Source organism: Vipera ursinii, assembly GCF_947247035.1.
Source record: "Vipera ursinii genome assembly, chromosome: Z".
Classification (NCBI taxonomy): domain Eukaryota; kingdom Metazoa; phylum Chordata; class Lepidosauria; order Squamata; family Viperidae; genus Vipera; species Vipera ursinii.
This window is the reverse complement of record NC_139517.1, coordinates 12,303,146-12,329,431: the sequence shown is the minus strand read 5'-3', so window position 1 is coordinate 12,329,431 and position 26,286 is coordinate 12,303,146. Positions and strand designations below refer to the sequence as shown.

At 45.0% G+C, this 26,286-nt stretch overlaps 1 protein-coding gene across 3 annotated transcripts in view; it reads right to left on the bottom strand.

Moving 5' to 3' along the window:
- The window catches only part of BCKDK (branched chain keto acid dehydrogenase kinase), a 38,521-nt gene that overhangs the window by 9,777 nt on the left and 2,458 nt on the right, over positions 1–26,286 (bottom strand). For 2 of the 3 annotated variants that reach the window (XM_083378079.1, XM_083378080.1), the window contains exons 2-8: positions 20,936–21,018; positions 14,299–14,514; positions 10,856–10,924; positions 7,686–7,796; positions 5,271–5,318; positions 4,318–4,437; positions 3,057–3,155 (exon numbers count right to left, since the gene is read on the bottom strand). In XM_083378079.1, coding sequence (XP_083234205.1) covers positions 3,057–3,155; positions 4,318–4,437; positions 5,271–5,318; positions 7,686–7,796; positions 10,856–10,924; positions 14,299–14,508 — 657 coding nt within the window. In that variant the 5' untranslated portion in view covers positions 14,509–14,514; positions 20,936–21,018. The remainder of the gene's footprint in view (positions 1–3,056; positions 3,156–4,317; positions 4,438–5,270; positions 5,319–7,685; positions 7,797–10,855; positions 10,925–14,298; positions 14,515–20,935; positions 21,019–26,286) is intronic. The other variant, XM_083378081.1, reaches the window with a different exon arrangement.

Here is a 26,286-nt window from a genome sequence, read left to right as displayed (position 1 = left end):
CCAAAGGTTGATGATAATGGAACAGCTGAACTTGAATTGTGGGGAAATTGTGTAATATTCTTAAGGAGTAAAGAACTTGAGGCAAAATTATTCTGTTACGTGATATGAATCAGTGGAGGAGAAAAAGAGTGAAGGCATACGAAAACAGTGACTGGGGCCGTTTGAAGCTGCATTAATGAATCAGAACGACAAAGAATACATAATACAAATAAGCATTGTTCTATTCACAGGTACACAAGACAGAGAAATGAATATATATATCTAAAGGCATAATTGATCTGATTGTTCATGAAGTCTGAGAGAATTAGTCAGGGATGATAAGAAGTCATTATGTACTGTGAAGAATAGATCTTGGGGGGGGGGAAATAAAAAAGAGGTAAAACAAATAAAACTAAATTGGCAGGAATAGCCAACATCCCAGAAGACAAGCTCAGGATCCAAAAAGATCTTGACAAACTTGAACAATGGGCCCTATCCAACAAAAGGAGTTTTAATGTGGAGAAAAAGCAAAGTTTTATATTTAGGCAGGAAAAATCGTTTGAAAGAACAATCGCAACAGAGATATATTGTGGAATGGAGAAGATGGATTGAATATATTCAGAATAAATATGGGACTAAAAAGTTTCATTTAGCATTTGAATAAGTATTGGTTTATACAATGTATTATTAGTTATTAGTTATTTCTTAGTATGTTTAAGGTGAGTTAAAGTGGGATAGAATTTAATGTTTTATTTTAGCTTGTTAGCATATTTTAGTTTAAGTTTGTAAAGTTTATACCCTGTATTCAGCTCTGGGAAGTCGGGGGGGGGGGGAGGGGAGGGTAAGGGAGGGTAAGGGGGAGGGGAGGGGGAGGGAGTGAGTTCTTTTTTTAAAAAAAATGTACTGTAAAACTTTTCAATTAAAAAAAAGAAAAGAAAAATCAAAGGTACAAATACAGATTAGGCAAGACCTGGCTCAAAAACAGCAACTGTGAGAAGGACCTTGGAATCCTAGTGGACAATCACTTAACAATGAGCCAGCCATGTGCAGCAGCAGCCAAAAACGCTAACACAATCCTGGATTGTATAAACAGAGGCATAGAATCAAGATGACATGAAGCATTAGTACTGTTTTATGAAACCCTAATAAGACAACACCTGGATTACTGTAACCCATTTTGGTCAACGTATGAAGAATGGCTACAGGACTTGGGTTTGGCTAGCCCAGGGGTCAGCAACCTGAAACAGTGAAAGAGCCACTCGGAACCGGTTCCCTCAGAAAAGGAAAAACTGGGAGCCGCAAAAAAATGTGTGCACATGGGCGTACATGCGTGCGTGCGCAGAACAGGGTTTGACTGAAGAGTGGAGCCAAGGCAAGATATGCACCTACCCTGCATATCTGAATTGATTGGTTGAACTTTTTTAGTCCCATTTTTTATTTTTTTTGGACTGCACATGGCAGAGGACTGGGAGCCGCAGGAGACGGCTGAAAGAGCCACATGCGGCTCCGGAGCCGCGGGTTGCAGACCTGTGGGCTAGCCTAAAGAAAAGAAGAAACAGGGGTGACATGGTAACAGTATTCCAGTATTTGAGGGGCTGCCACAAAGAAGAGGGCCTCAAACTATTCTCCAAAGCTCCAGAGGGCAGGACAAGAAACGATGGCTGGAAACTGATCAAAGAGAGAAGCAACCTGGAATTAAGGAGAAACTTCCTAAAAGTGAGGACGATTAACCCGTGGAACTACTTACCTCCAGAAATCGTGGGTGCTCCGCCGCTGGAGTTTTTAAAGAAGAGACTAATCACAAGACACTCACTTATCTGAAATGCTATAGGTCCTCCTGCTTGAGCAGGGGGCTGGACTAGAAGACCTCCAAGGTCCCTTCCAGCTCTATTCTATTCTAGTCTAATTGAAATAAATAATAAATAACAGAACTGCAGGAGGAGAAAAGTCCTTAGAAGAAAACATTACAGGACAGATTAATTTTCCTACAGAAAGAATGGAAAGTGGACATAATGGAAGAAGTTGTAAGAACTGCTTGGAACAGTGGGAAACAATACATCTTTTTTTCTTACTTATTTTGCTCTTTTCTCTTCTCTTCTGATTTTTCATACTTTCCTATGAAGTTGGAATTTCACTTTTTTCCCCCCCTCCCTATACTCAAACTGCCCTCAGAATCAACTTTGTTTTCTGTACTTGTCAAAATCTACCTCTCTTCTGAATTCTTCACTGCTGAAAAGGTCTGCAAACTGCTGAAAATGGCCGATTCCTTTCATTGTTATCAATGCTTTTGGAGGTGTCCAAAGAAATTCAGGAAAATAATATTTCTAATTTAATTTGTGACAGCCTGGTCACCACAGCATGGGAAGGATTAAGGCAAATGGCACAGATTTAGGGAAAGTTAGTAGGGATGATCAGAAACGAGAAACTTTGTAGAACATTGTTTGAGGACATGTTTACTGTGAGAAGATTGAGTGGCAATGTGAATTTTAAAAAAGGAAGCCACTTTCAGTCAATCAGACTTGATCCGGGTAATCTTGGTAACAATGCAAAGGTGAGTTGCTACTACTTCTTCCAGCAGTTTTTGTCTTCTTGTTTTGGCCTACAACTCTTAAGATTTCCTAGTGGCCTCCCATCCAAGCTGGCTTAGCTGCCAATATCAACCACGATTGGCAGGTGCTGCCAACCTCCTGTGACCTGGCAGAACTGAAGAAGCTTCTTGGATGAGAAGCGAAACTTCTTCAAGGAAAAACAAAGTCCATTGTCCTTCTGAAAAAAAAGCACTTTGGGGATAGTCACAAGGCTTGTATTTTTTTTTTTTAAAAAACCTTGGAGAAAGTCTGGCTGAACAGGAAAACATCATGTTTGCAGCCAGTCCAAGGCCAAGAAAAACCTTTTGAAAAAAAGCTATTATAGGGATGAGCCATAATGCTGGCTTGGATGGGGGAACAGCTTCAGACCGCTCAAAAACGTGAATCACAATCAAGCTTAGCTTACTAACAGAGAGGTTTTGACTCCTGCAACTCAGATCTAATTTTCCTGATCATAAAATCTCAAGTTCAATTCAAGAAAGACTGTACTTTGTCTTCATGCAAGGCAAGATGGTGAGTAGCCAGCATCCGGATGCCTAAGCGGGATGTAAGGGTCTTGTCCAGAAAGGAACGGATCACCTTCTCGTCCTGGAAAGAAACAGGAGAGCTTCTGAGATTCAAAGCAACTGAAAAACCTTTCCCCCCAACTCAACCTTCCTCAAATGTTCTTCCCCTTGAGGGGCGCTTGCTTTTAAACAGGCCCAGATGGGACTGAAATGTTTTCCCCGCAAGAGAGATCCAAGAATGAGCTGCCTTCATTATATTATCCATTTCCCCAAAATTAACTCTGTGGTTCAGATGATTATAGCGACAGGAGTGAAATCAGAAAGGTTTCATAGCCTGGAGCAGGCTTGGATAAATAGTGTCTCCTCATGAACTTACTCTCTAACCAGCGCTTCTCAACCTTGGCAGCTTGACGAAGGGTGGACTTCAACTCCCAGAATTCCTCAGCCAGGCACCCTGGCTGAGGAATTCTGGGAGTTGAAGTCCACAAGTCTTAAAAGGGCCACGTTTGAAGACCCCCCTGCTCTAATTCTTCTAAACTCCTCTCAGGCATCATCTACATATGAAAGCGATTTCAAGCCCAATTCTTATGGAAATCTCTTGTGAAGTTTTACTGAGAAGAAAATCCAGTTTGTTGGATAGACTTCCACGAATCCCACCAATTCAACTATTTCCCACTTGAAGTAAACACATCTCTGTTTTCATGAGCCTTGGTGGAGCAGTGGGCTAATGCCTCCTTAAGTAACACCAGCTGCCTGCAATTAGTGCAGGTTCGAGTCCCACCAGGCTCAAGGTTGACTCAGCCTTCCATCCTTCCGAGGTAGGTAAAATGAGGACCCAGATTGTTGGGGGCAATAAGCTGACTTTGTAATAATGCCGCTGGGGGGGGGGGGAAAGCCCTAATAAGCAGGCATATACATAGAATGAAGGCTATTGCTAAGCACATTGATTTGTGCTTTAGATTGTAAGCCACCCTGAGTCTTCGGAGAAGGGCGGGATATAAATGGGATTAAAATAAATAAATAAAATAAAAACGAGGGGGAAGATTTGGGGGATTTCTTCCAAGCATCCTTCTGAGAAGAAGGGTCTTTTCACTGATAATGGAGAAGCTACCTCTTGGCTTCGCAATCCCCTGAAACTTTGACAGCCTTATCTTCATCCCTCTCAAAATAAGGCCTTCAACCACTGACTTCTTTGGCTGTTGCCCAACAGCTTCACCAACTTGGACAAGCATCCTCCCAGTTACCTGGATGTGTTTGCGACATTCCCGCAAGCCCTCTGCCAGCAGTGTGACAATGTCCTTGTGGTCATCCAGGAGCTGTCGGACCAGTTTGCAGTACTGGGCCTCTGATTCTTGGTCTTTGATCTTTTAACACAGAAGAAGAGACGAAGGGAAAGCATTCAATGAGGGAACTGGGGCTACTGAACGATGTAGTCTAAAATGGCGGGGGGCTCGTTGAACTTGTCAGGGTCTTAAGCCCACAGTACAATTCAATTTAACCATTCTCATTTATTTTATTTATTAAATTTATTGGCTGCCCATACCACTATCAAGTGGTTCTGGGCAACCATTTTTTAATCTATTTTGAAATATATATGCTGTTTCTTCTCATGGTTATAGGGCAGGATTCCACAGACTGGACAATATTGATTCCAAGGAGCCAATACCATTATTATTGGGAAAGTAGTTATTATTAACTACTATCATTAGTACTGTTAATTACAGTAGACAGACACAATTTTATTTTAGTCACGGAGCAATAAAAATACAATCAATAAAATGAACAACACAAAACTATCCCCTACTAACAAAAAAAACCCACAAAAAACCACCTATTAGCAACCATCTGTGGGCAAAGCTTATATACATCACGTAGCAAAATTTGGCTACTTTTAGAGAAATAAATTTGCCTTGATTATTTTCACCGACAGCGCAGATAAAAATCATCAAAGTTCCCCAGAAATTTAAATAAAAGAGGTATAGTCAACTGGTGGCGAATATCTCTGTAGAACTGGCAGTTACAGAAGAATGTGGGCTGTTCATTAAAGTAATAATTATTAAATTAATTTCATATTAACAAATGTTGTGGGGAGTCAATGAACCATCTGAAACTTCACGAAGGGGTAGATGGGCTGAAGAATGTTTTATGCACCTCACAATGGCAAAAATTAAATGTTTTTGCTGCCAACGATACTTACTAGGGGAAATTCACTCAGTTTCTGGAAGGCTCGAATGTAAAGCTCGTGCTGTGAATAGAAGAGAGGGCAGGAATGAGTGAAGCAGAAGGGCCATCAACAAAATCATGCAATGTGCACTCTCCAAATTCCCAGTCTCCCATTAGATTTTGAGAAAGAAAGAACTGAAGTGGGTTAAACACAAGAGGAGAGAGAGACATAGTGGGATGTACTGGGCCTTTCCCCCCCCCCCCCCGAGAGCTCGGAGTAGCTCACAAAATGATGGTCGGGGACATCTATTGGCCTACACTGCAGGGCTGCTGTAGAAACAGTAGTCACTGCTGTGATAATGCTGCCTCTGAGGGAAAATGAAATCTTGAGGCCGTGTCAACCAGCACAGGGGCCCTCAGCCTTGGCAACTTTTAAGACTTGTGGACTTCAACTCTCAGGATTCTGGGAGTTGAAGTCCACAAGTCTAAAAGTTGCCAAGGCTGAGGAACCCCTGAACTAGCAAGTTAAAAATGTGCACTTGACCAGGCAAAGACTTTAGGGGGTTTTTTTTAAGCCATTGTTGAACGGAAGCAGAATCCAGTACAACGTATTGAAGAAAAATGATATTCAAGGGAAGACTCTTGCCATCAAATTACCTTTGGGGAAAGCAATAGAACCAGTTATTTGATTAGTTATTCCTGTCATTTTTTACTATTGTTATTATTACTACTATTTTTATTCCCACATAAACCTCACCCTCCAAGAAAGAGTAAGCTAGGCTGTAAGCCAGGGGTCCCCAACCTTGGCGACTTTAAGACTTGTGGACTTCAACCCCCAGAATTCCCCAGCCCGCCATGCTGGCTGGGGAATTCTGGGAGTTGAAGTCCACAAGTCTTAAAGTGGCCAGGTTTGAGGACTTCTAAGCCATTGATTTCTTAAGTTGCCTGTATGGGTAGTCCCCGGCTTACAACCTTCATTGGGATCAGGATCTCCCCTGCTAGGCAAGGCCGTTGTTAAGTGAGTCGCACCCGATTTTCTAACTTTTTTTTGTTTTTTTTCCACGATTGTTGAACGAATCACTGCAGTTGTTTAACTGAATCCTGCGGCCGTGAAGCGACTCTGGCTTCCCCCATTGACTTTGCTTATTCGGAAGCTGGCTGGGAAAGGGGCAGTTGTGTGATTATGTGACCCTGGGGCATGGCAACCGTCGTACACGCATGCTGGTTGATCCCGACCGTGTGACCATGGGGACGCCGCAGTGGTCATCAAGACACATTTTGCACTGCTGTGGTAACTTCAAAAGGTGACTAAACGAATGGCTGTAAGTCGAGGACCGTCTGTACATAACCCAGTGAGCAAGTCGACTCATTCTTCCCTTTAGCGAAAAGCCCCGTCTGTCTCCGCTGCAAAGGCAGTGAGAAAGTAGCATCTGCTCCCCCAAACTTCAGCCCTTGTCGGGGAAGCGACATCCAAGGAACATCTCCCCTGCTGAAATAACCCTCAGTTCCGACTCTCATTGGAGCCGAGATTTGGGAATAAAGACAAAATCATCACTAAAATAGAGGCCAAAGGTCTCCGGACCTAGTCGGTGTAACTTTGCAGGCGCTAAAGAAAACTTCTCTTTGATTCTGCATTGCCGATAGTCCTTGACTTACAGCCATTCGTTTAGTGACTGTTCAGAGAGAGGACTGGGCCTTGCATTTTGCCCCATCCCCAACCGCAGGAGCAAAATTAGGGTGCTGGGCAACCAGCATACATTTATGACGGTTACAGCATCCTGGGGTCATGTGATCGCCACCGGTGACCGTCCCAGCCAGCTTCTGACGAGCAAAATCAATGGGAGAAGCTGGATTCGTTTAAGGACCACGCGATTCACTTCACAATGGCACTTAATTGCGGCAATAAAGGCCGTAAAATCGGATACAGCTCGCTTAACTCAGCCGTGGTGGCGCAGTGGCTGGAATGCAGCATTGCAGGCTACTTCTGCCGACTGTCCGGCTGCCAGCAGTTCGATTCTCACTGGCTCAAGGTTGACTCAGCCTTCCATCCTTCTGAGGTCGGTAAAATGAGGACCCAGATTGTTGGGGGGGGGGAAATAGGCTGACTCTGCAAAACCGCTTAGAGAGGGCTGTAAAGCCCTGTGAAGCAGTATCTAAGTCTAAGCGCTATTGCTCTTGCTATTAACAACTGCTCTGTTTAACAATGGAAATTCCGGCCCCAACTGTAGCCGTAAATCGAGGACTACCAGCCCTGTGGCTTTGAAAAAGAGTCGCTTGAGAAAGCAGGTCGTGAGATCCTTGTTCTGTAATGTGAAGGAAGTGATTATGCCACCCCTTTAGGGGTGGATGATCAGAACCTCAACAGCCTTAAGGGCCTCGTCCGTTCCCCTGCTTTAGAGTCATGGCTCATCTCTTTCCGATGCTTCCCCGCAGACCTTGGTGCGCCTACCACATGGAGGATGGTGGGGTTGCAGCCAATGATGAAGGGAAGGCTTCGAAACCCTTTGATGCGGTGAGCAATACGGACTGGCAGCTCATGGTGCAGGTAACGGGCGCTTTTCTGTAGCAAAGCATAAAGGGAGATTGTAGATCAGCAGTCTCCAACCTTTCTGACGGGGTGGACCGGCGGCGGCAGCGGCGGTGGTGGGCGGTGGGTGGGGGAAAAGGAAATAGGGGTTGGTTTCACGCACGTGCACTGCTTTCACAAATGCAACTTCACGTGCACTCGCCCACCATTTCCACAGCCCGGTTCCGAATGGACTGCAGCCCGGGGTAAATAGAAGGAGAAAGGAGTATTAGATATGTTTCTCACCTTGAGTTACTTATATACATTGATAAAGGCAGGATAAAAATAATAGAATAGAATAGAATAGAATAGAATAGAATAGAATAGAATAGAATAGAATAGAATAGAATAGAATAGAATAGAATAGAATAGAATAGAATGAAGGAAGGAAGGAAGGAAGGAAGGAAGGAAGGAAGGAAGGGAGGGAGGGAGGGAGGGAGGGAGGGAGGGGGAGAGGGAGAGAGAGAGAGAGAGAGAGAGAGAGAGAGAAAGAAAGAAAGAAAGAAAGAAAGAAAGAAAGAAAGAAAGAAAGAAAGAAAGAAAGAGGGAGGGAGGAAGGAAGGAAGGAAGGAAGGAAGGAAGGAAGGAAGGGAGGGAGGGAGGGAGGGAGGGAGGGAGGGAGGGAGAGGGAGAGGGAGAGGGAGAGAGAGAGAGAGAGAGAAAGAAAGAAAGAAAGAAAGAAAGAAAGAAAGAAAGAAAGAAAGAAAGAAAGAGGGAGGGAGGGAGGAAAGAAGGAAGGGAGGGAGGGAGGGAGGGAGAGAGAGAGAACTGGAATTTCCTTTTATAAATTTAGACTACAAACCAAAGAAACAAATTTTTAAAAAGCTATAATTAGTAATATTCATCAGAAGGAAGGTTAGGGTTATAACACAGGAATACCAGCCATGTTAACATGCAGTGTTATTGTTTGTGTACCTGCTAAACTTGTAACCAATCTGAGGAGGAGCTCTTTCAGTGGGGTAAAGAACTACATCTGTCACCCAAAAGAGCTTGAAGAACATTTTTAGATATTTTATTTTATTTTATTTTTTTAAAAAAACCCAGCAGCCATCGGCATGTGTATGCAGAGAAGTGCATAAGGTATCAGGACTACAGCCTTGGGCAGACGGGTTGGACTAGAAGACCTCCAAGGTCCCTTTCGAGCCCTAAGATTCCATAATTTTATGATGATATAAGCGACTCTCAAAATGTGAAAATTTGTATCTGCCTTTTATTTTCATTTCAGACAGCACTGGAGACTTTAGTTTGGTGGTTAAGGCACCAGACTAGAAACTGGGAGACAGTGAATTCTAGTCCCATTTTAGGCATGAAGCATGCTGGGGACTTTGAACGTAATTCACCTCACAGAATTGTTGATGTGGAGAAAATAAGAGGAGGGAGGAGTATTAGGTAGTTTTCTCTATTATTTATACATACAATAAAGAATAGATAGATAGATAGATGATAGATGATAGATAGATAGATGATAGAAAGATAGATAGATAGATAGATAGATAGATAGATAGATAGATAGATAGATAGATAGATAGATAGATAGATAGATAGACAGACAGACAGACAGACAGACAGACAGACAGATACTCTCACAGCTCTTTCGTCATTCAGGCCAGAGACCCCACAGTTGTCCAAAGCTCCCTCAAAGAACAGAAAGCTTACAATCATGGACTTAATTCCACTTTTCCCCTAAGGGCCCTTTTGGCCCAGCCCAGCCACTTGGCTTGCTGGTTATTGTAGCTAGGTAAAGGCAAAGGTAAAGGTTCCCCCGCACATGCGTGCTAGTCGTTTCCAAATCTAGGGGCCGGTGCTCATCTCCGTTTCAAAGCCGAAGAGCCAGCGCTTGTCCGAGGACGTCTCCGTGGTCATGTGGCCGGCATGACTAGATGCCAAAGGCGCACGGAACGCTGTTACCTTCCCACCGTAGCGGTCCCTATTTTTCTACTTGCATGTTTTACGTGCTTTCGAACTGCTAGGTTGGCAGAAGCTGGGACGAGTAACAGGCGCTCACTCTGTTACGCGGCACTCGGGATTCGACCCGCCAAACTGCCAACCTGATCGACAAGCTCAGCGTCCTAACCCACTGAGCCACCGCGTCCCTTATTGTAACTACGTGTTTTAATTTCAAACACCCTCTGCCTTAAACCAAGGATTGGTTTGCACGCTCCCTGATAGTGCCTACATTCTAGAGATTTTGGGAGGGGGGGGGAGGAATGAGGTTTTGGGGACCTTTTCTTTACCTTAATGCTGCAGAAGACACAAAACAGAAGGGACAAGGCAGAGAGATTCTCAAACCAACAAAGTAAAGTGCATACTTAAGAAGAAAGAATGGGCATTCAGTTGTACGTGCCACATTATCCTTTTATTAACAGTTGTAGCAGGGGTCTTCAAACTTCGCCCTTTTCTGGCTGAGGAATTCTGGGAGTTGAAGTCCACAAGTCAGAAAAGGGCCAAGTTCGAAGACCCCTGCAGTGTAGGTTTAAACCAGAAGTGTCCAACCTTGGCAACTTTTAAGACTTGTGGACTTCAACTCCCAGGATTCCCCATGCTGGTTGGGGAATTCTGGGAGTTGAGTTCCATTGGTCTTAAAGTTGCCAAGCTTGGACACCTCTGGTTTAAACCATTTCAGAATATTTTTTGGGGGGAAATGATTTATGCTTGATTGGACCAAATACCTCTAAACCTAAGAAACAGAACGACAAATTAAGCTTGCCATGAGGGAGGGAACTTTGAAGCAGGGGCTGCTTCCTTATCAACAGATTTTCCACGTGCTTGATTGTGTCACCTGAAAAAGAGAACGTTTCTGTTCTAGATACATAACAGAATCATACGATGCGGCTTTGCTAGGTCACACCTATGAGGAATGCACTCTTGGATACCGTCTCCCCAAAGAGACTTCCTGCACTTAAAGAATTAGCATACAAACCAAGATTTCTCAATATTTAGATGAGCTCCTGAAGCAGCTATAAATCCCATAATTCCAAATGGGAGGGAAAGGATGAAAAAAAAAAGATTCAGATAATTGGCAAGTAACAACATGGAGGTAATCTCACACCTACCAAAAGGTGACTGCCATCTTGAGAACGTCCAGAATACAACATGGTGGTGGGTGTCAACCTCACAGAGGGCTGCAAAGAGAACAGAAGACATGTTGACAAAACCTCTAGAGGCCCCCAGGAAGGCAATAAGCACAGCATCAAAGGTCCCATGACCGACATTTTTTTCCCATTGGCTTGCTGAAGAATTCTGGGTACTGAAGTCCAACAAGTCTTAAAGTTGGCAGGGTTGGAGACCCCTGCTGTAGTTTAAAGCTTTTTCTCCAATTCACGATGCCCTCAAAAGTTTGGACGGTGACCCTCTTCTGAGCACGCGGAATTAGAAATCAAATTCATTCCGTGACGGTATGTTAAGATGGATTGGCGCCAGGTTTTTGCGATTTTTTTAAAGTGTTTTGTGATAGCGTTTTTATAGTTTTTAAAACTATTTTATATGTTTCCTTAAATCTTGATTGGGAACTGCCCGGAGCTGGCTGAAAGATGGGACGGCTATATAAATGTTTTAAGTAAATAATAAAATTTCCAGACACAAAATAAAACCCTCAGCCAGTTACAGTGGCCATCAACTCGCTTGCTCATCTTCTGCAACGCATTTTTATCACCCATCCATAAATTGCCCCAGCACCTGATGTAGAGAACCACAGAGAATATATGACCTTGGAGAAACTATGCAGGGATAAAAAAGGTAAAGGTTCCCCCGCACATGCGTGCTAGTCGTTTCCAACTCTAGGGGCTGGTGCTCATCTCCGTTTCAAAGCCGAAGAGCCAGCGCTTGTCCGAGGACGTCTCCGTGGTCATGTGGCCGGCGTGACTGGACGCCAAAGGCGCACGGAACGCTGTTACCTTCCCACCGTAGTGGCCCCTATTTTTCTACTTGCATTTTTACGTACTTTCGAACTGCTAGGTTGGCAGAAGCTGGGACGAGTAACAGGCGCTCGCTCTGTTACGCGGCACTCGGGATTCGACCCGCCAAACTGCCGACCATCTGATCGACAAGCTCAGCGTCCTAACCCACTGAGCCACCGCATCCCTCTATGCAGGGATGATGGTTTACAAAAGCATGCTTCAAGCTCAGGAAACAGGGAAAATGTGAATAAGGAGTCCACTCGGATTCACTGCTAGAGCCATGTTTCTCAACCTTGGCGACTTTAAGATGGATGGACGACTGGCTGCAAAAGCTGATGAAGTTAGCAGAGATGGCTGAATCGACTACTTTAATCAAGGAAAAGAGTACACCTAACTTTATTTTTTTTTTAACCTGGAAACCATTTCTGGACTTTGTTCTCGTGGGGGGTGGGTGGGGGAAACTGACACTTTGATTTTGGGTTTTACTGGTTAGATAGGTCTGTTGTTATAGAAATGGCTAGTATCCATCACTATGTAAAAGTAAAAAGTTGAGGCTGTACGCTATTACTTTATACTTCTGCATTATAAAAGGAGTCAGAAAACAGGGTTTTTCCTCTTTCCTTTTTCCTCCCCTACTTTCCCATTGTTTTGTATTTCATATTCCGATAAACAAATATCATTTGCAATGCCGAGAAAGGGGTTGCCACTTGTTGATTGCCTGTGAGTTGGGGAATCCTAGGAGTTGAATTGCTCCCATCTTCAAGTTGCCACGGTTGAGAAACACTGAGTTGTGCTGGTGGAATTGTTTTAATTGGGAGTGAGCAAAACAGGACCTCAAAGTCAAGGCTTTGTGTCTGTGGCATTCAAAGCATATTGGCTGTCTTCCAAGGAAATGGAAGTCTCAAGACTAACTCCACCCAACCTCCTTGCCGTGAACACCGAAAGGGCATTAACTATGCCAAAACCAACAGATCGGTGGCCAACTAGGTCAGGCACCCGCCAGGAATGTAACATGCGTGCTCCAACCTGTCCTTTTATTTTAATCCTGGGATAACTATGTTCCTGCCGTCAGGGTGCCCGAGCTAGTTCTGATCCTGTCTCAAGGCAGAGGTTTTACTAGAAGGCGTTGGAGAAACGGGAATGGCTGCCCCTTTGCCTATGCTTTATTGCAGGGGTCTTCAAACGTGGCCCTTTGACGACTTGTGGACTTCATCTCCCAGAATTCCTCAGCCAGCGTGCCACAAGTGAAGTCCACAAGTCATAAAAGGGCCACGTTTGAAGACCCGGGCTTTATTGGGTTTCGTCTTGAGCTATGAATGGGGACTCGGTTGCAATATCTATTCTCAGTCACCTTATGAAGGACTTTAGTGCCCATTCACCTGCAGGCCACACCCTCCACATATCTTGAAGGGAGATTTTGCAAGCTCCCTGTCGAACAATGCCTCTGTCCTTGCGATAGTGGCCAAGTGGAGGATATTCTACGTTATGGCCTTCACTGACCCGTTCGCAATGACATCAGGACCAAATCATTAATGGCCGATGAATTCAAGGGCTCTGACTAGCTTCTTGCATAGGGGTGGGCAATTATGACAACTTCATGACCTGTGGACTTCGATTCCCAGAATTCCAGAGCCAGCCATACACGGCTGGCTCAGGAATTCTGGGAGTTGGAAGTCCACCGGTTATAAAGTTGCCATAGTTACCCATCCCTGTTCTTGCAGATGTGTTTCCAGCTATCAGCTACCAATTACTGCCTTGGTTCTACTGTCATTTAAACTTAGAAAGAAATACTTAAGTCCTTAATTGTAGCTGGGATTTATTTGGTTGCAACCTTTTTTACATCTAATACAGGTAATCCTCAACCTATGACCGGTTGTTTAGCGACCCTTTGAAATTATGACAGACCACCTTATAACCTGGTTCTGAAATTCCAATGGCTGCCCCTCCCTCTGCCGTTACAGGACTGCATTTCGGGTGCTCGGCAACCAGCCCACATTTATGCATTTTCAGTGTCCCATAGTCACATGACTGCGACTTATAATTTTTTTTTGCCAAAAAGCAGCATTTACTTCTGGTTTTGGGCAAAAACAGCCCATAGTGAACAATGGATTCACTTAACAAGTGCAGCAAAAAAAAGGGTTGTGAAAATGCATCCACTCACATGGTGACCCAGCTTATGAGTGACAAGCCCAAATGGGCAGGCTCCATTATAGCAATAGCACTTAGACTTATATACCTCTCCATAGTGCTTTACAGCCCTCTCTAAGTGGTTTATAGAGTCAGCAAATGCCCCCCCCCCCAACAATCTGGGTCTTCATTTTACTGTCCTCGAAATGATGGAAGGCTGAGTCAATCTTGAGCTGGTGAGAATCGAACTGCTGGCAGCCGGCAGTCAGCGGAAGTAGCCTGCAGTACTGCATTCTAACCACAGTGTCACCACGGCTCTTACGATTATGATTGTAAGTCGAGGATTACCTGAATGTGTATTACTCTCTCTTATAATTTCATTGTCTCGTTGTTATTTGACTGTATGATATGGCATTCTTGTGTTATGACCTGGGGTCAAAACAATAAATTTAACTTCATTGATTTCCACTCACCTTTTCAGCGGCTGCGTCAATGGCAGATTGATTGTAGAAAGAGGTAACTGTCTTAGATCGCTCCCTGGCCAGTTCGTGGTGCTGATCAATAGCCGAAGAGGACCCATACCGAAGTCCGGGGAGAAGGAAGGGGAGCACGCAAGGGGCCTGGTTCCCTGTGGCTCCCAGCTCTATCCTCAGCAGTGTTTTCCACATAATTCTCTTTACCATAGGCGCCTGAAGAGAGAAAAATTGTGCCACCCCACTTCAGAAGTCCTTCATTGTATCAGTTTGACCAAGATCCAGAGTCCTGGCTATCTGTTTTAGTCACCACAATGTAAAAAAAAGATGTTGAGAAGGGCAGAGAAGAGCAGCAAAGATGATTAGGGGACTGGAGGATAAAATATATCAAGAATGGTTGCTGGAATTGGGTATGTCTAGTTTAATGAAGAAAAGGACTAGGGGGGGTGACATGATAGCAGTGTTCCAATATCTCAGGGGCTGCCACAGAGGAGAGGGAGTCAAGCTATTCTCTAAATCACCTGAAGGCAGAACAAGAAGCGATGGATGGAAACTAGTCAAGGAGAGAAGCAACCTAGAACTAAGGAGAAACTTCCTGACAGTTAGAACAATTAATCAATGGAACAACCTGCCTCCAGAAGTTGTGAATGCTCCAACACTGGAGGTTTTAAAGAAGCGACTGGACAATCATTTGTCTGAAATGGTATAGGGTTTCCAAACAGGGGGTTGGACTAGACAACCTCCAAGGTCCATTCCAACTTTGTTTATTCTGCTCTGCTCTGCTCTGCTCTGCTCTACTCTATTCTGCTCTGCTCTATTCTGTTCTGCTCTGCTCTGCTCTATTCTGCTCTGCTCTGCTCTATTCTGCTCTGCTCTGCTCTACTCTATTCTGCTCTGCTCTATTCTGCTCTGCTCTGCTCTGCTCTATTCTGTTCTGCTCTGCTCTGCTCTATTCTGTTCTGCTCTATTCTGCTCTGCTCTGCTCTATTCTGCTCTGCTCTGCTCTATTCTCCTCTGCTCTGCTCTGCTGTGCTCTACTCTATTCTGCTCTGCTCTGCTCTATTCTGCTCTGCTCTGCTATACTCTGCTTTGCTCTACTCTGCTCTGCTCTATTCTGCTCTGCTCTACTCTATTCTGCTCTGCTCTATTCTGCTCTGCTCTACTCTATTCTGCTCTGCTCTATTCTGCTCTGCTCTATTCTGCTCTGCTCTGCTCTGCTCTACTCTATTCTGCTCTGCTCTACTCTATTCTGCTCTGCTCTGCTCTGCTCTACTCTATTCTGCTCTGCTCTGCTCTGCTCTGCTCTGCTCTAATCTGCTCTGCTCTACTCTATTCAGCTGTTCTGGGGACAACCAAGCCCATTTCAACTATGAAGGCCATGACTGCTGTCTACTGTTTTGACCCCCTTCCTCACCAACATGTCACTGTTCAGCCTTATGGAATACGTTGCACTCCCCCATGCAAAGATGGCTCCCTCCTTGTTAAAATTTAGAAGAGAAATGATGACAATCCTTTTGGATTGTGGTTATTTCTCTCCTAAATGGTAATGAGGACACAGCCATCTTTATAGGGGGTGCAACGTATTCCATAAGGCTGGGCAGTGATATGTTGGCACCAAAACAGGCAAAACACCAGTCACAGTTGGGAATATCAACAACAAGCAATGTTGTGTTACTGGCGGGTTTTACTTGACTATGCCTTATTGTTTTATGATTTTTTTTACACATGCAAGCTGCCCAGAATTAATTAACCATGCTGGCATAGGAGTGGTGCAAAATAACAGATAAGAAACAAAGCAGAAGCAGTCATGAACAACGGAATATTTCTGTGCCATTGTGATCATTTACTTTCCTTTGCTGAATCTTCAGCCTGACCGAAAAATTGTGATCTGAACACAAGGTGTCCCAGAGGACAAATTAAAGGCGTGGTTTAAATGAGGAACAAACAGAATAATCTATATAGGGCAGCATAAGCAAACACAGCTTGGTAAGCAAACATCAGACTTAATGATATACAGAATATATCCTCGAGGACGCTCTTCTGAACATTTGTCATGGGGGAAAAAAACAGAGTACAGGTAGTCCTCGACTTAATACAGTTGTTAACTGAGTTTTGCCCCATTTTACAACCATTCTTGCCACAGTTGTTAAGTGAATCACTGCAGTTATTAAGTTAATAACATGGCTATTAAGTGAATCTGGCTTCCCCATTGACTTTGTCAGATAATTGCAAAAGATGATCACATGACCTCCGGATACTGCAACCGTCATAAATACGAACCTGTTGCCAAGTGTCCCAGTTTTGATCACGTGACCATGGGGATGCTGCAACAGTCGTAAGTGTGAAAAATGGTCATAAGACACTTTTTCAGTGCTCTTGTAACTTCAAATGGTCACTAACTGAATGACTGTATGTCAAGGACTACCTGTAATCTGTTTCCATTTTTTTTAAAAAAAAAAATAGTAGTTCCCTTGAAATGTAAGCCTATATTTCCAACTCAGGGTGTTACGTTAGGAACAGCTTCTGAGTAGCTGGGTAATAGTAAACATCTCACGAGTAAAAATTCAGTAGCTTCCTTAAACAAGGAAAGAAACTAAGATAGTTGCTAAATTGGGTCTGAGGATAGATTCAGCCAGAATGACTGGATTCACACCTCTGTTTATTTATTTGATTTACAGTTGCAAGAAAACGTATGTGAACCCTTTGGGATTACGTGGAGTTTTGCATGAATTGGCCATAAAATGCGCTCTAAACGTCATGTAAGTCACAATAGAAAAACACAGTCTGCTTAAAATAATACTACACAAACATTAGCTGTTGTCCTGTTTTAATTGAACATAACATGTAAACATTCACAGTGCAGGGTGGAAAAAGTATGTGAACCCCTAGCCTAATGACTTCTCCAAGAGCTAATTGGAGCCAGGAGTGAGCCAACCTTGACTCCAATCAGTGTGATGATATTGGATGTGTTGCTGACAGCTGTCCTGCCCTTTAAAAACACACACCTGTTTTGGGTTTACTGGTCTCAAGAAGCACTGTCTGATGTGAACCATGCCTCACAGAAAAGAGCTCTCAGAAGACCTATGATCAAGAATTGTTGACTTGCATGAAGCTGGAAAGGGTTACAAAAGTATCTCCAAAAGCCTTGATGTTCATGTGTCCACGGTAAGACAGACTGTCTACAAATGGAGAAAGTTTAGCACTGTTGCTACTCTCCCTAGGCGTGGTCGTCCTGTAAAAATGACTGCAAGAGCACAGCGCATAATGCTTAATGAGGTAAAGAAGAATCCTAGAGTGTCAGCTAAAGACCTACAGAAATCTCTGGCACATGCTAACATTTTTGTTGACACATTTACAATAAGGAAAACATTAAACAAGAATGGAGTACATGGGAGAACACCACGGAGGAAGCCATTGCTGTCCCAAAAAAATATTGCAGCACGTTTGAAGTTTGCAAAAGAGCACCTGGATGTTCCACAGCACTACTGGCAAAATATACTGTGGACAGATGAAACCAAAATTGAGTTGTTTGGGAAAAACACACAACACTATGTGTGGAGAAAAAAAAGGCACAGCACAGCAACATCAAAACCTCATCCCCACTGTAAAACATGGTGGAGGGAGCATCATGGTTTGGGGCTGCTTTGCTGCCTCAGGGCCTGGACTGATTGTTGTCATTGATGGGAAAATGAATTCCAGAGTTTATCAGGACATTTTGCAGGAAAACATACGACCATCTGTCTGCCAACTGAAGCTCCGCAGAGGATGGGTGATGCAACAGGACAATGACACAAAGCATACAAGTAATTCAACAAAACAATGGCTTCAACAGAACAGAATACGCCTTCTGGAGTGGCCCAGTCAGAGTCCTGACCTCAACCCGATTGAAATGCTGTGGCATGACCTTCAGAGAGCGATTCACACCAGACATCCCAAGAATATTGCTACACTGAAACAGTTTTGTGCAGAGGAGTGGTCCAAAATTACTCCAGATCGTTGTGCAGGTCTGATCTGCAACTACAGGAAACGTTTGGTTGAGGTTATTGCTGCCAAAGGAGGGTCAACCAGTTATTAAGTCCAAAGGTTCACATATTTTTTCCACCCTGCACTGTGAATGTTTCCATCTTATATTCAATTAAAACATGACAACAGCTAATGTTTGTGTAGTATTATTTTAAGCAGTGTTTTTTATTATTGTGACTTACATGACGTTTAGAGCGCATTTTATGGCCAATTCATGCAAAACTCCACGTAATCCCAAAGGGTTCACATACTTTTTCTTGCAACTGTATACTCCATCTTTCCTCCAAGAGCTGAAGGCTACATCTAGGGCAGGTGTGTCAAACTCCATTTCATTGAGGGTCTCATCAGCATTATGTTTGCCCTCAAAGAGCCAGTTGCTGTCCCCTTCTCTCCCTCAGGCTTGCTCCACAGAAGCCTATCCTATCCTATCCTATCCTATCCTATCCTATCCTATCCTATCCTATCCCATCCCCTTCTCTCCCTCAGGCTTGCCCCACAGAAGCCTATCCTATCCTATCCTATCCTATCCTATCCTATCCTATCCTATCCTATCCTATCGTATCCTATCCTATCCCCTTCTCTCCCTCAGACGTGCCCCACAGAAGCCTATCCTATCCTATCCCATCCTATCCTATCCCCTTCTCTCCCTCAGGCTTGCCCCACAGAATCCTATCCTATCCTATCCTATCCTATCCTATCCTATCCTATCCTATCCGTCTCTCCGTCAGGCTTGCCCCACAGAAGCCTATCCTATCCTATCCTATCCTATCCTATCCTATCCTATCCTATCCTATCCCCTTCTCTCCCTCAGGCTTGCCCCACAGAAGCCTATCCTATCCTATCCTATCCTATCCTATCCTATCCTATCCTATCCTATCCTATCCCACCCCCTTCTCTCCCTCAGGCTTGCCCCACAGAAGCCTATCCTATCCTATCCTATCCCCTTCTCTCCCTCAGACGTGCCCCACAGAAGCCTATCCTATCCTATCCCATCCTATCCTATCCCCTTCTCTCCCTCAGGCTTGCCCCACAGAATCCTATCCTATCCTATCCTATCCTATCCTATCCTATCCTATCCTATCCTATCCTATCCTATCCCCTTCTCTCCCTCAGGCTTGCCCCACAGAAGCCTATCCTATCCTATCCTATCCTATCCTATCCTATCCTATCCTATCCTATCCTATCCTATCCTATCCTATCCTATCCTATCCTATCCCCTTCTCTCCCTCAGGCTTGCCCCACAGAAGCCTATCCTATCCTATCCTATCCTATCCTATCCTATCCTATCCTATCCTATCCTATCCTATCCCCTTCTCTCCCTCAGGCTTGCCCCACAGAAGCCTATCCTATCCTATCCTATCCTATCCTATCCTATCCTATCCTATCCTATCCCCTTCTCTCCCTCAGGCTTGCCCCACAGAAGCCTATCCTATCCTATCCTATCCTATCCTATCCTATCCTATCCTATCCTATCCTATCCTATCCTATCCTATCCTATCCCCTTCTCTCCCTCAGGCTTGCCCAGAGTCCTATCCTATCCTATCCCATCCCTCAGGCTAGCCCCAGAGGAGCTTCTCCTATTCTATATCCTTCTCTCCCTCAGGCTTGCCCACAGAGTCCTATCCTATCCTATCCTATCCTATCCTATCCTATCCTATCCTATCCTATCCTATCCTATCCTATCCCTCAGGCTAGCCCCACAGAAGCTTCCCCTATTCTATACCCTTCTCCCCACCTCACTCATCCTCCTTCCCGCCAAAACCCCTCCTCTTATATCCTCTCCTCTCCTCCCTCATGGGTTCACTCACTGCCCAGTTGGCCTTTTCATGCAGCACTCATCAACTGGAGCTGCGTCTGCTGATTCTGGGGTCCCCACCAAGCCCCACAGCTCCGGCTGACTCTTCCCCCGAAGACTGTGTGTGGCTGCCGGCCACACACACACACACCAGGCCGCCTCAGCAGAGCCCCAGCAACACTGCAGCTCCAGCTGACTGTCCCCCAGGCCTTTCTGGCACTGCTATAGCTTCAGCTCCACCCCCACCCCCCACACTACATACTCAGTCACCTCCTCCTACTAGTCTGCTTGTGGGCCAGAACTAAACACATCACAGGCCGGCTGGATCTGGCCCGCAGGCCTTGAGTTTGACATGTCTGACTTAGGGGGAATCTTCATTTCATCCCCACAACACAACCCTGAGAAGTCAGTTGGCGGAAAGAACGGGACTGGCCCAAAGTCACCCAGTCAATCTGGATCTCCTCATTCTCAATCCATCACCTTCGCCGCTTCAGGTCCTGGGTTGAGAGAGTGGCTGGTCCAAAGTCACCCAGGGAACTTCAACAGCTGAGAATGGGATTCAAGGTTGAGACTCACCAATGCTCATCCCTTGAGCCAATGCCTTTAATCCAGTATTGGCCACCTCTGGCAATCTCTAGTTGTGAGAACTTCAACTCCCAGAATTCTTCTCCGTGTCTACGCTGGCTGTGGAATTCTGGAAGTTGAAGTCCACATGCGTAGAAAATGCCACGGCTGGGAAACCTTGCCTTAATTGCCAGGTTATCTGCTCAAGAGTAACAAAATCCCACTCCAACCATCCTCGGCATCTGTAGTACTTACTCTTAAGAGGACAAGTCACGCGGATGTCTCCGTGGATGCTTCTGTTTTTCGCTGTCCCCTTGGGTAGGGCCTTTGTGCATTCCCTAAAGGTGACAAGAGATGACCCAATTCACTCATCTAAAGCATGACTGCTTTATCCCTTGATAGCTGATGGATGGATGCTACTGGAAAACACTCTACATAAGGTGCTTTTGTAGAGTGAGCATCCCCCTCGTCAGATACTGCCAGTCGGAGTCCAGACCGGTCCGGACAGTTGTTGAGGGAATCCCTGCAGTTGTTAAGTTGGTAAAATGGTTGTTAAATGAATCTGCCTTCCCCATTGGCACTGCTTGACAGAAGGTCCCAAAAGCGGATCGCGTGACTCCGGGACCCTGTAACCGTCATAAATATGAACCAGTTGCCAAGCGTCTGAATTTTGATCATGTGACCGTGGGGATGCTGCAGCGGTTGTAAGTGTGAAAAACGGTAATGTGTCACTTTTTTCACTGCCGTCGTAACTTAGAACCGCCACTAAGCGAACTGTTGTAAATCGAGGACTACTTGTACAGTTAGCAAGTCTTAAATGTAACAGGAATAACCAAGAGAAATTTAAGAGGCCTGTAGAAATACTTTCACTGGAGAAAGAAAAAAAAAACCCTTCTCATTTCAACAGCTGGAGTTGTTTGTAACGTCTGTTTTGGAAAGATGCACATAACTTCCTGACAGTGAGGAGAAGTAGTAACCAGTGGAACAGCTTGCCATCAGAAGTTGTGGGCGCTCCATCACTGGAGATTTTTAAGGAAAGACTGGACGGTCCCTTGTCTGAGATGGTATAAGTCAGAGGTAGGCAACCTTGGCTCTTTTAGGACTCGTGGACTTCAACTCCCAGAATTCCTGAGCCAGCCATGCTGAGGAGAAATGGAGAGGTTTCCATGCTGAGCCATGCTGGCTCAGGAATTCTGGGAGTTGAAGTCCACGAGTCATAAAAGAGCCAAGGTTGCCTACCCCCTGGTATACGTTCTCCTGCTTGAGAGGGGGGGCTGGACTAGAAGACCTCCAAGATCTCTTCCAGCTCAATTCTATTCATCTAACATACCCACTTTTTTTTCTTGTGTTTGGGTCCCCTTCCCCTTATTTCTCTTGTTCTGCACCCTTCATTCTTCAATCTAGGGCAGGGGTAGGCAACCTCGGCTCTTTTATCTCACGGACTTCAACTCCCAGAATCCCTGGGCCAGCATGATCTAGGGCAGACATGTCAAACACAAGGCCCGGGGGCCAGATCCGGCCCGCGAAGTGGTTTTATGCGGCCCGCGAAGCCATCCTGGAAACAGTGAGGGAACGGCCCCCACTGCCTTGGCCCTGGCCCAGAGACCCTCCTCCTGCCAGAGACCCTCAGATCTGTCCCACTCCAGCCCAGGCCCCCATAGGCACCCTTGATGCAAACGATGTAGAGCTGGCCACGCCCACCCAGTAGGCCATACGCACTTTAGCCACACCCACCCAGTAGGCCATGCCCACCCAGGCCACACCCACCTGGCCCCCTGAGGGCAACTGCAATGCTGATGCGGCCCTCAATGAAATTGAGTTTGACACCCCTGATCTAGGGAAATGCTCAAGAATTCTTCCCCTTTGTTAATTACTAAATTACATTCTCCCTCCCTCCCCACACTGCCTGTCGTAAAGTGTCAGATGGGTTATGGGACACTAGTTCCCACTTTTGCTTCAGTATTTCTCAATCTTTCTCACTTTAGGAAATGTGGACTTCAACCCCAGTATCGCTGGGGAATTCTGGGAATTGAAGTCCACCTATCTTCAAAAGTGGCCAAGGATGAAAAATACTGTTCTATTCAACTTGGATTCGCAAATAAGAAATTCCAAATATTTCTAGAATCTTCTACCTTCTGTTCCACTATCGTCTTAGCACCAGGAGCAACAAAGATTTACGCCTGCCTGGGACAAAAAGCATTTGCATTCCTTTTTCACGTGGGTACATTACTTTGTGTACTTCAACCGTCTGTTCTTTCTCTAATCAGCCACTCAAAACAAATATATATTTTCTTTTGCTTGCCTTCTCTTCCTCCAAAGCAGATCTTTGTGTTCTGATCGGCGCTAGAGATTCAGCAGTTACTTTTCAAAATCTATGCAAAAGTTATTGCTGGTGTGTGCCGGTGCAGACCGAAATTTGTTTTGCACCCAGCAAAGAATAAATGATGCAGCTACAGGCAGTCCTCAACTTATAACCACAACAGCCCAAAATTGCAGTCGCCTAAGCAAGACGGCTGCTAAGTATGGTTGGCCCCATTTTACGACCTTTCTTGCCACAGCTTTTAAGTGAATCACTGCAGTTGTTAAAATTAGTAACGTGGCTGTTAAGTGAATCTGGCTTCCCCGCTGACTTTGCTTGTCAGAAGGTCGCAAAAGGGGATCGATCATATGACCCCCCCGGGACTCGGCAACCGTCACAAATGCAGGCCAGTCGCCGTGTGTCCGAATTTTAACTATGTGACCACAGAGATGGTTGAAAGTGTGAAAAAAACGGCCATAAGTGAGTTTTGTCGGGGCCACTGTAACTTGCAAATGGTTGCAAGTCGGGGACTACCTGTTTACCAAATCTCCCTTTAAGCTTCCATCTTTAAACTGCTAAAGATTGCAGAGTAAAACTTTTAACAGCCTTATTCACCTGTTTTGCTCAGTTCTTATTTATTTGATCCGTATCTTGCCTTTCCTCCAGAGCAAAAAAAAAAAAAAAAGGGGTTCTGCATGCATGCTCACATATACTCATTCTCTGCCGGGTCTTCTACATGCCTTGACTCAAAATGATGTTTTAAGCACCATTTTGTAACATAATAGTAATATTGTGAGAGTAATCTCCACGGTGTCCCCCTCTCAATGCAGGGCATAGTAGTAATTTTCTTCTACCCTTTGAATAAACCTGCAAGGTGGTTTGGGCTGAGAGAGAGAGAGAGGCTGATCCCCAAATGTTCTCTTGCGATCTGGAGATGTTTTATAATGAACCAAGAGAGCTTTCCAGACAACCTTACAGGATGACTGTCTTCCTTTCGATAGGCGGAAATCTAATCTAATCTTGTTTTAGGATCACATCGGCATGATGGCTCCTCCATACAAGGGCAGAAGGAAAAACCTTGAGGAACAGGAGGACACCTCTCCAAACCGCCGCCGTCCTGTTCGGAGACCTGCTGTGTTTGTCAAACATGGACGAACGCGGCAGCTGAGGAAACGGGACGGCGGCGGTTTGGAGAGCGCGCGCGCACCTCTCCAAACCTCCGCTGCAGGCAGCAGTTCTGCAAACTGTTTGGAGAGCTGCTGCCTTCGTCAAACATGGACGAAGGCAGCAACTCTGCAAACGGGGCAGTGGAGGTTTGGAGAGCTGCGCGCGCTGCTCCCCAAACCTCTGCCGGCGGAGGACTGGGAGCCGCAGGAGACGGCTCAAAGAGCCGCATGCGGCTCCGGAGTCGCGGGTTGCCGACCCGTGGTCTAGTTTAATGAAGAGAAGGACAAGGGGGGACATGATAGCATTGTTCCAATATCTCAGGGGCTGCCACAAAGAAGAGGGAGTCAAGCTATTCTCCAAAGCACCCAAAGACAGGAAAAGAAGCAACGGATGGAAACTAACCAAAGAGAGAAGCAGCCTAGAACTAAGGAGAAACTTCCTGACAGTTAGAACAATTAACCAGTGGAACAACCTGCCTCCAGAAGTGGTGAATGCTCCAACACTGGAAGTCTTTAGGAAGAGATTGGACAGCCATTTGTCTGAAATGGTATAGGGCTTCCTGCCTCAGCAGGAGATTGGACTAGATGATCTCCAAGGTTCCTTCCATCATCATCATCATCATCATCATCATCATCATCATCATTATTCTGAACAAATTGACTTCAGTTGAATAATAATGATGATGATGTTGGAAGGAACCTTGGAGGTCATCTACTCCAACCCCCTGTTCAATCTCTTCTTGAAAGCCTCCAGTTTTGGAGCATGCACAACTTCTGGAGGCAGGTTGTTCCACTGGTTAATTGTTCTGTCAGGAAGTTTCTCCTTAGTTCTAGGTAGTTTTTATTATTATTATTGTTGTTGTTATTATTATTATTTTCTCCAGAAACCCCAGAATCCATGCACCCACCTCTTCTCCAGGTCTGGCACAGCTCCCTTCCACACAGCTCCCTTTTTAATCCCCCCAGGTAACCCCCAAAAGCCGACATATATCCACTCTGTCTGGCCCCTCTCCACAACCTTCTCGTTCTCGGCAATGCCTATACGTACAAGACAGCTGAGCTCTGTCCGTGTCTTTGGCCTCATTTCACCCCAAGCAGCTGAAACCTGCGGGGAGGGGTAAGGCTACAGGACTTGAAAGGCGCCGGGCAAACAAGTTTTCGAAATCCCAGAGCGCCAGTAAAGTTTTGGGGATCTGGAAAAGATTATGGCGTCAACTGTCTCGTCAGCTGATGCCCCAGGAATCTGCAAACTCGTTAGGGACTGCAGTCAACCAGCAGGAAGCCATTAAAATGTGGACCAGGTAGCAAAACAGGGGGGGAAACCCGACAGAAAGCATTACTCAAGAATCTGCCAGCTTGTTTTCAATGGTGACTTTTAAGCACCGCAAGTGCTGCTACAGGAAATCTATGACCCTAAGCGTGCTTTCTTGCACATAAACTTCAGGGTCTTGTTTCTTGTGAGCAATTCACCACTCTGGATCTCTTTTTTCACTCTGTTCTCTTCCGTTCACACTGGCTGGATTCACACATCCAGGGTGACGAAACAAGAATGCGATTTGCGTAGTTTGGGTTAAGCATCGTGTGTGAAATCCAGCCAGTTATGGCTTTTTCAGTAAACCAGGGCAAAACAAGCCACGATGCGGCATGATATCTGAATTTACTCTTTTGTTTTACTGAGGAAAGTTTATTTAGCTTTCCTAAATATCATGTCGTTCCCTCCTCTTTGCATTTGCCCCAAATTTCTATCTCACATTTATCATTTTTGGGGAGTCGGGGTTCTATAAGATCCATTCCAGCATTTCTATGTTCCAGGTTCGTGGTTCTAATAAGGGCCAATAAGAGGTTTCTGGTTGTCAAAAAAAAACGGAAGTGCTTTTTCTTGTCTCACTGAGTCTTTGAACTTGGCTACATTGCCTTGAAGCAATCTCCACAGGAAGAGTGCCTAATTCCAAAGAATTTGGGAATTAAGATTGTTGTAACAGAAAGGTTAATAGGCCACTGCTTCCAGCATAGTTCAAGAAGCCATCTGTTCCTCCAATAGTAAATATTTAACTAGAAATTACTCTGAAACCTGCAGAAAGTTGTAACCTATTAGACTATTATCTCTTTTGTTAATTTTTTCTCATTTTACAATTGATAGA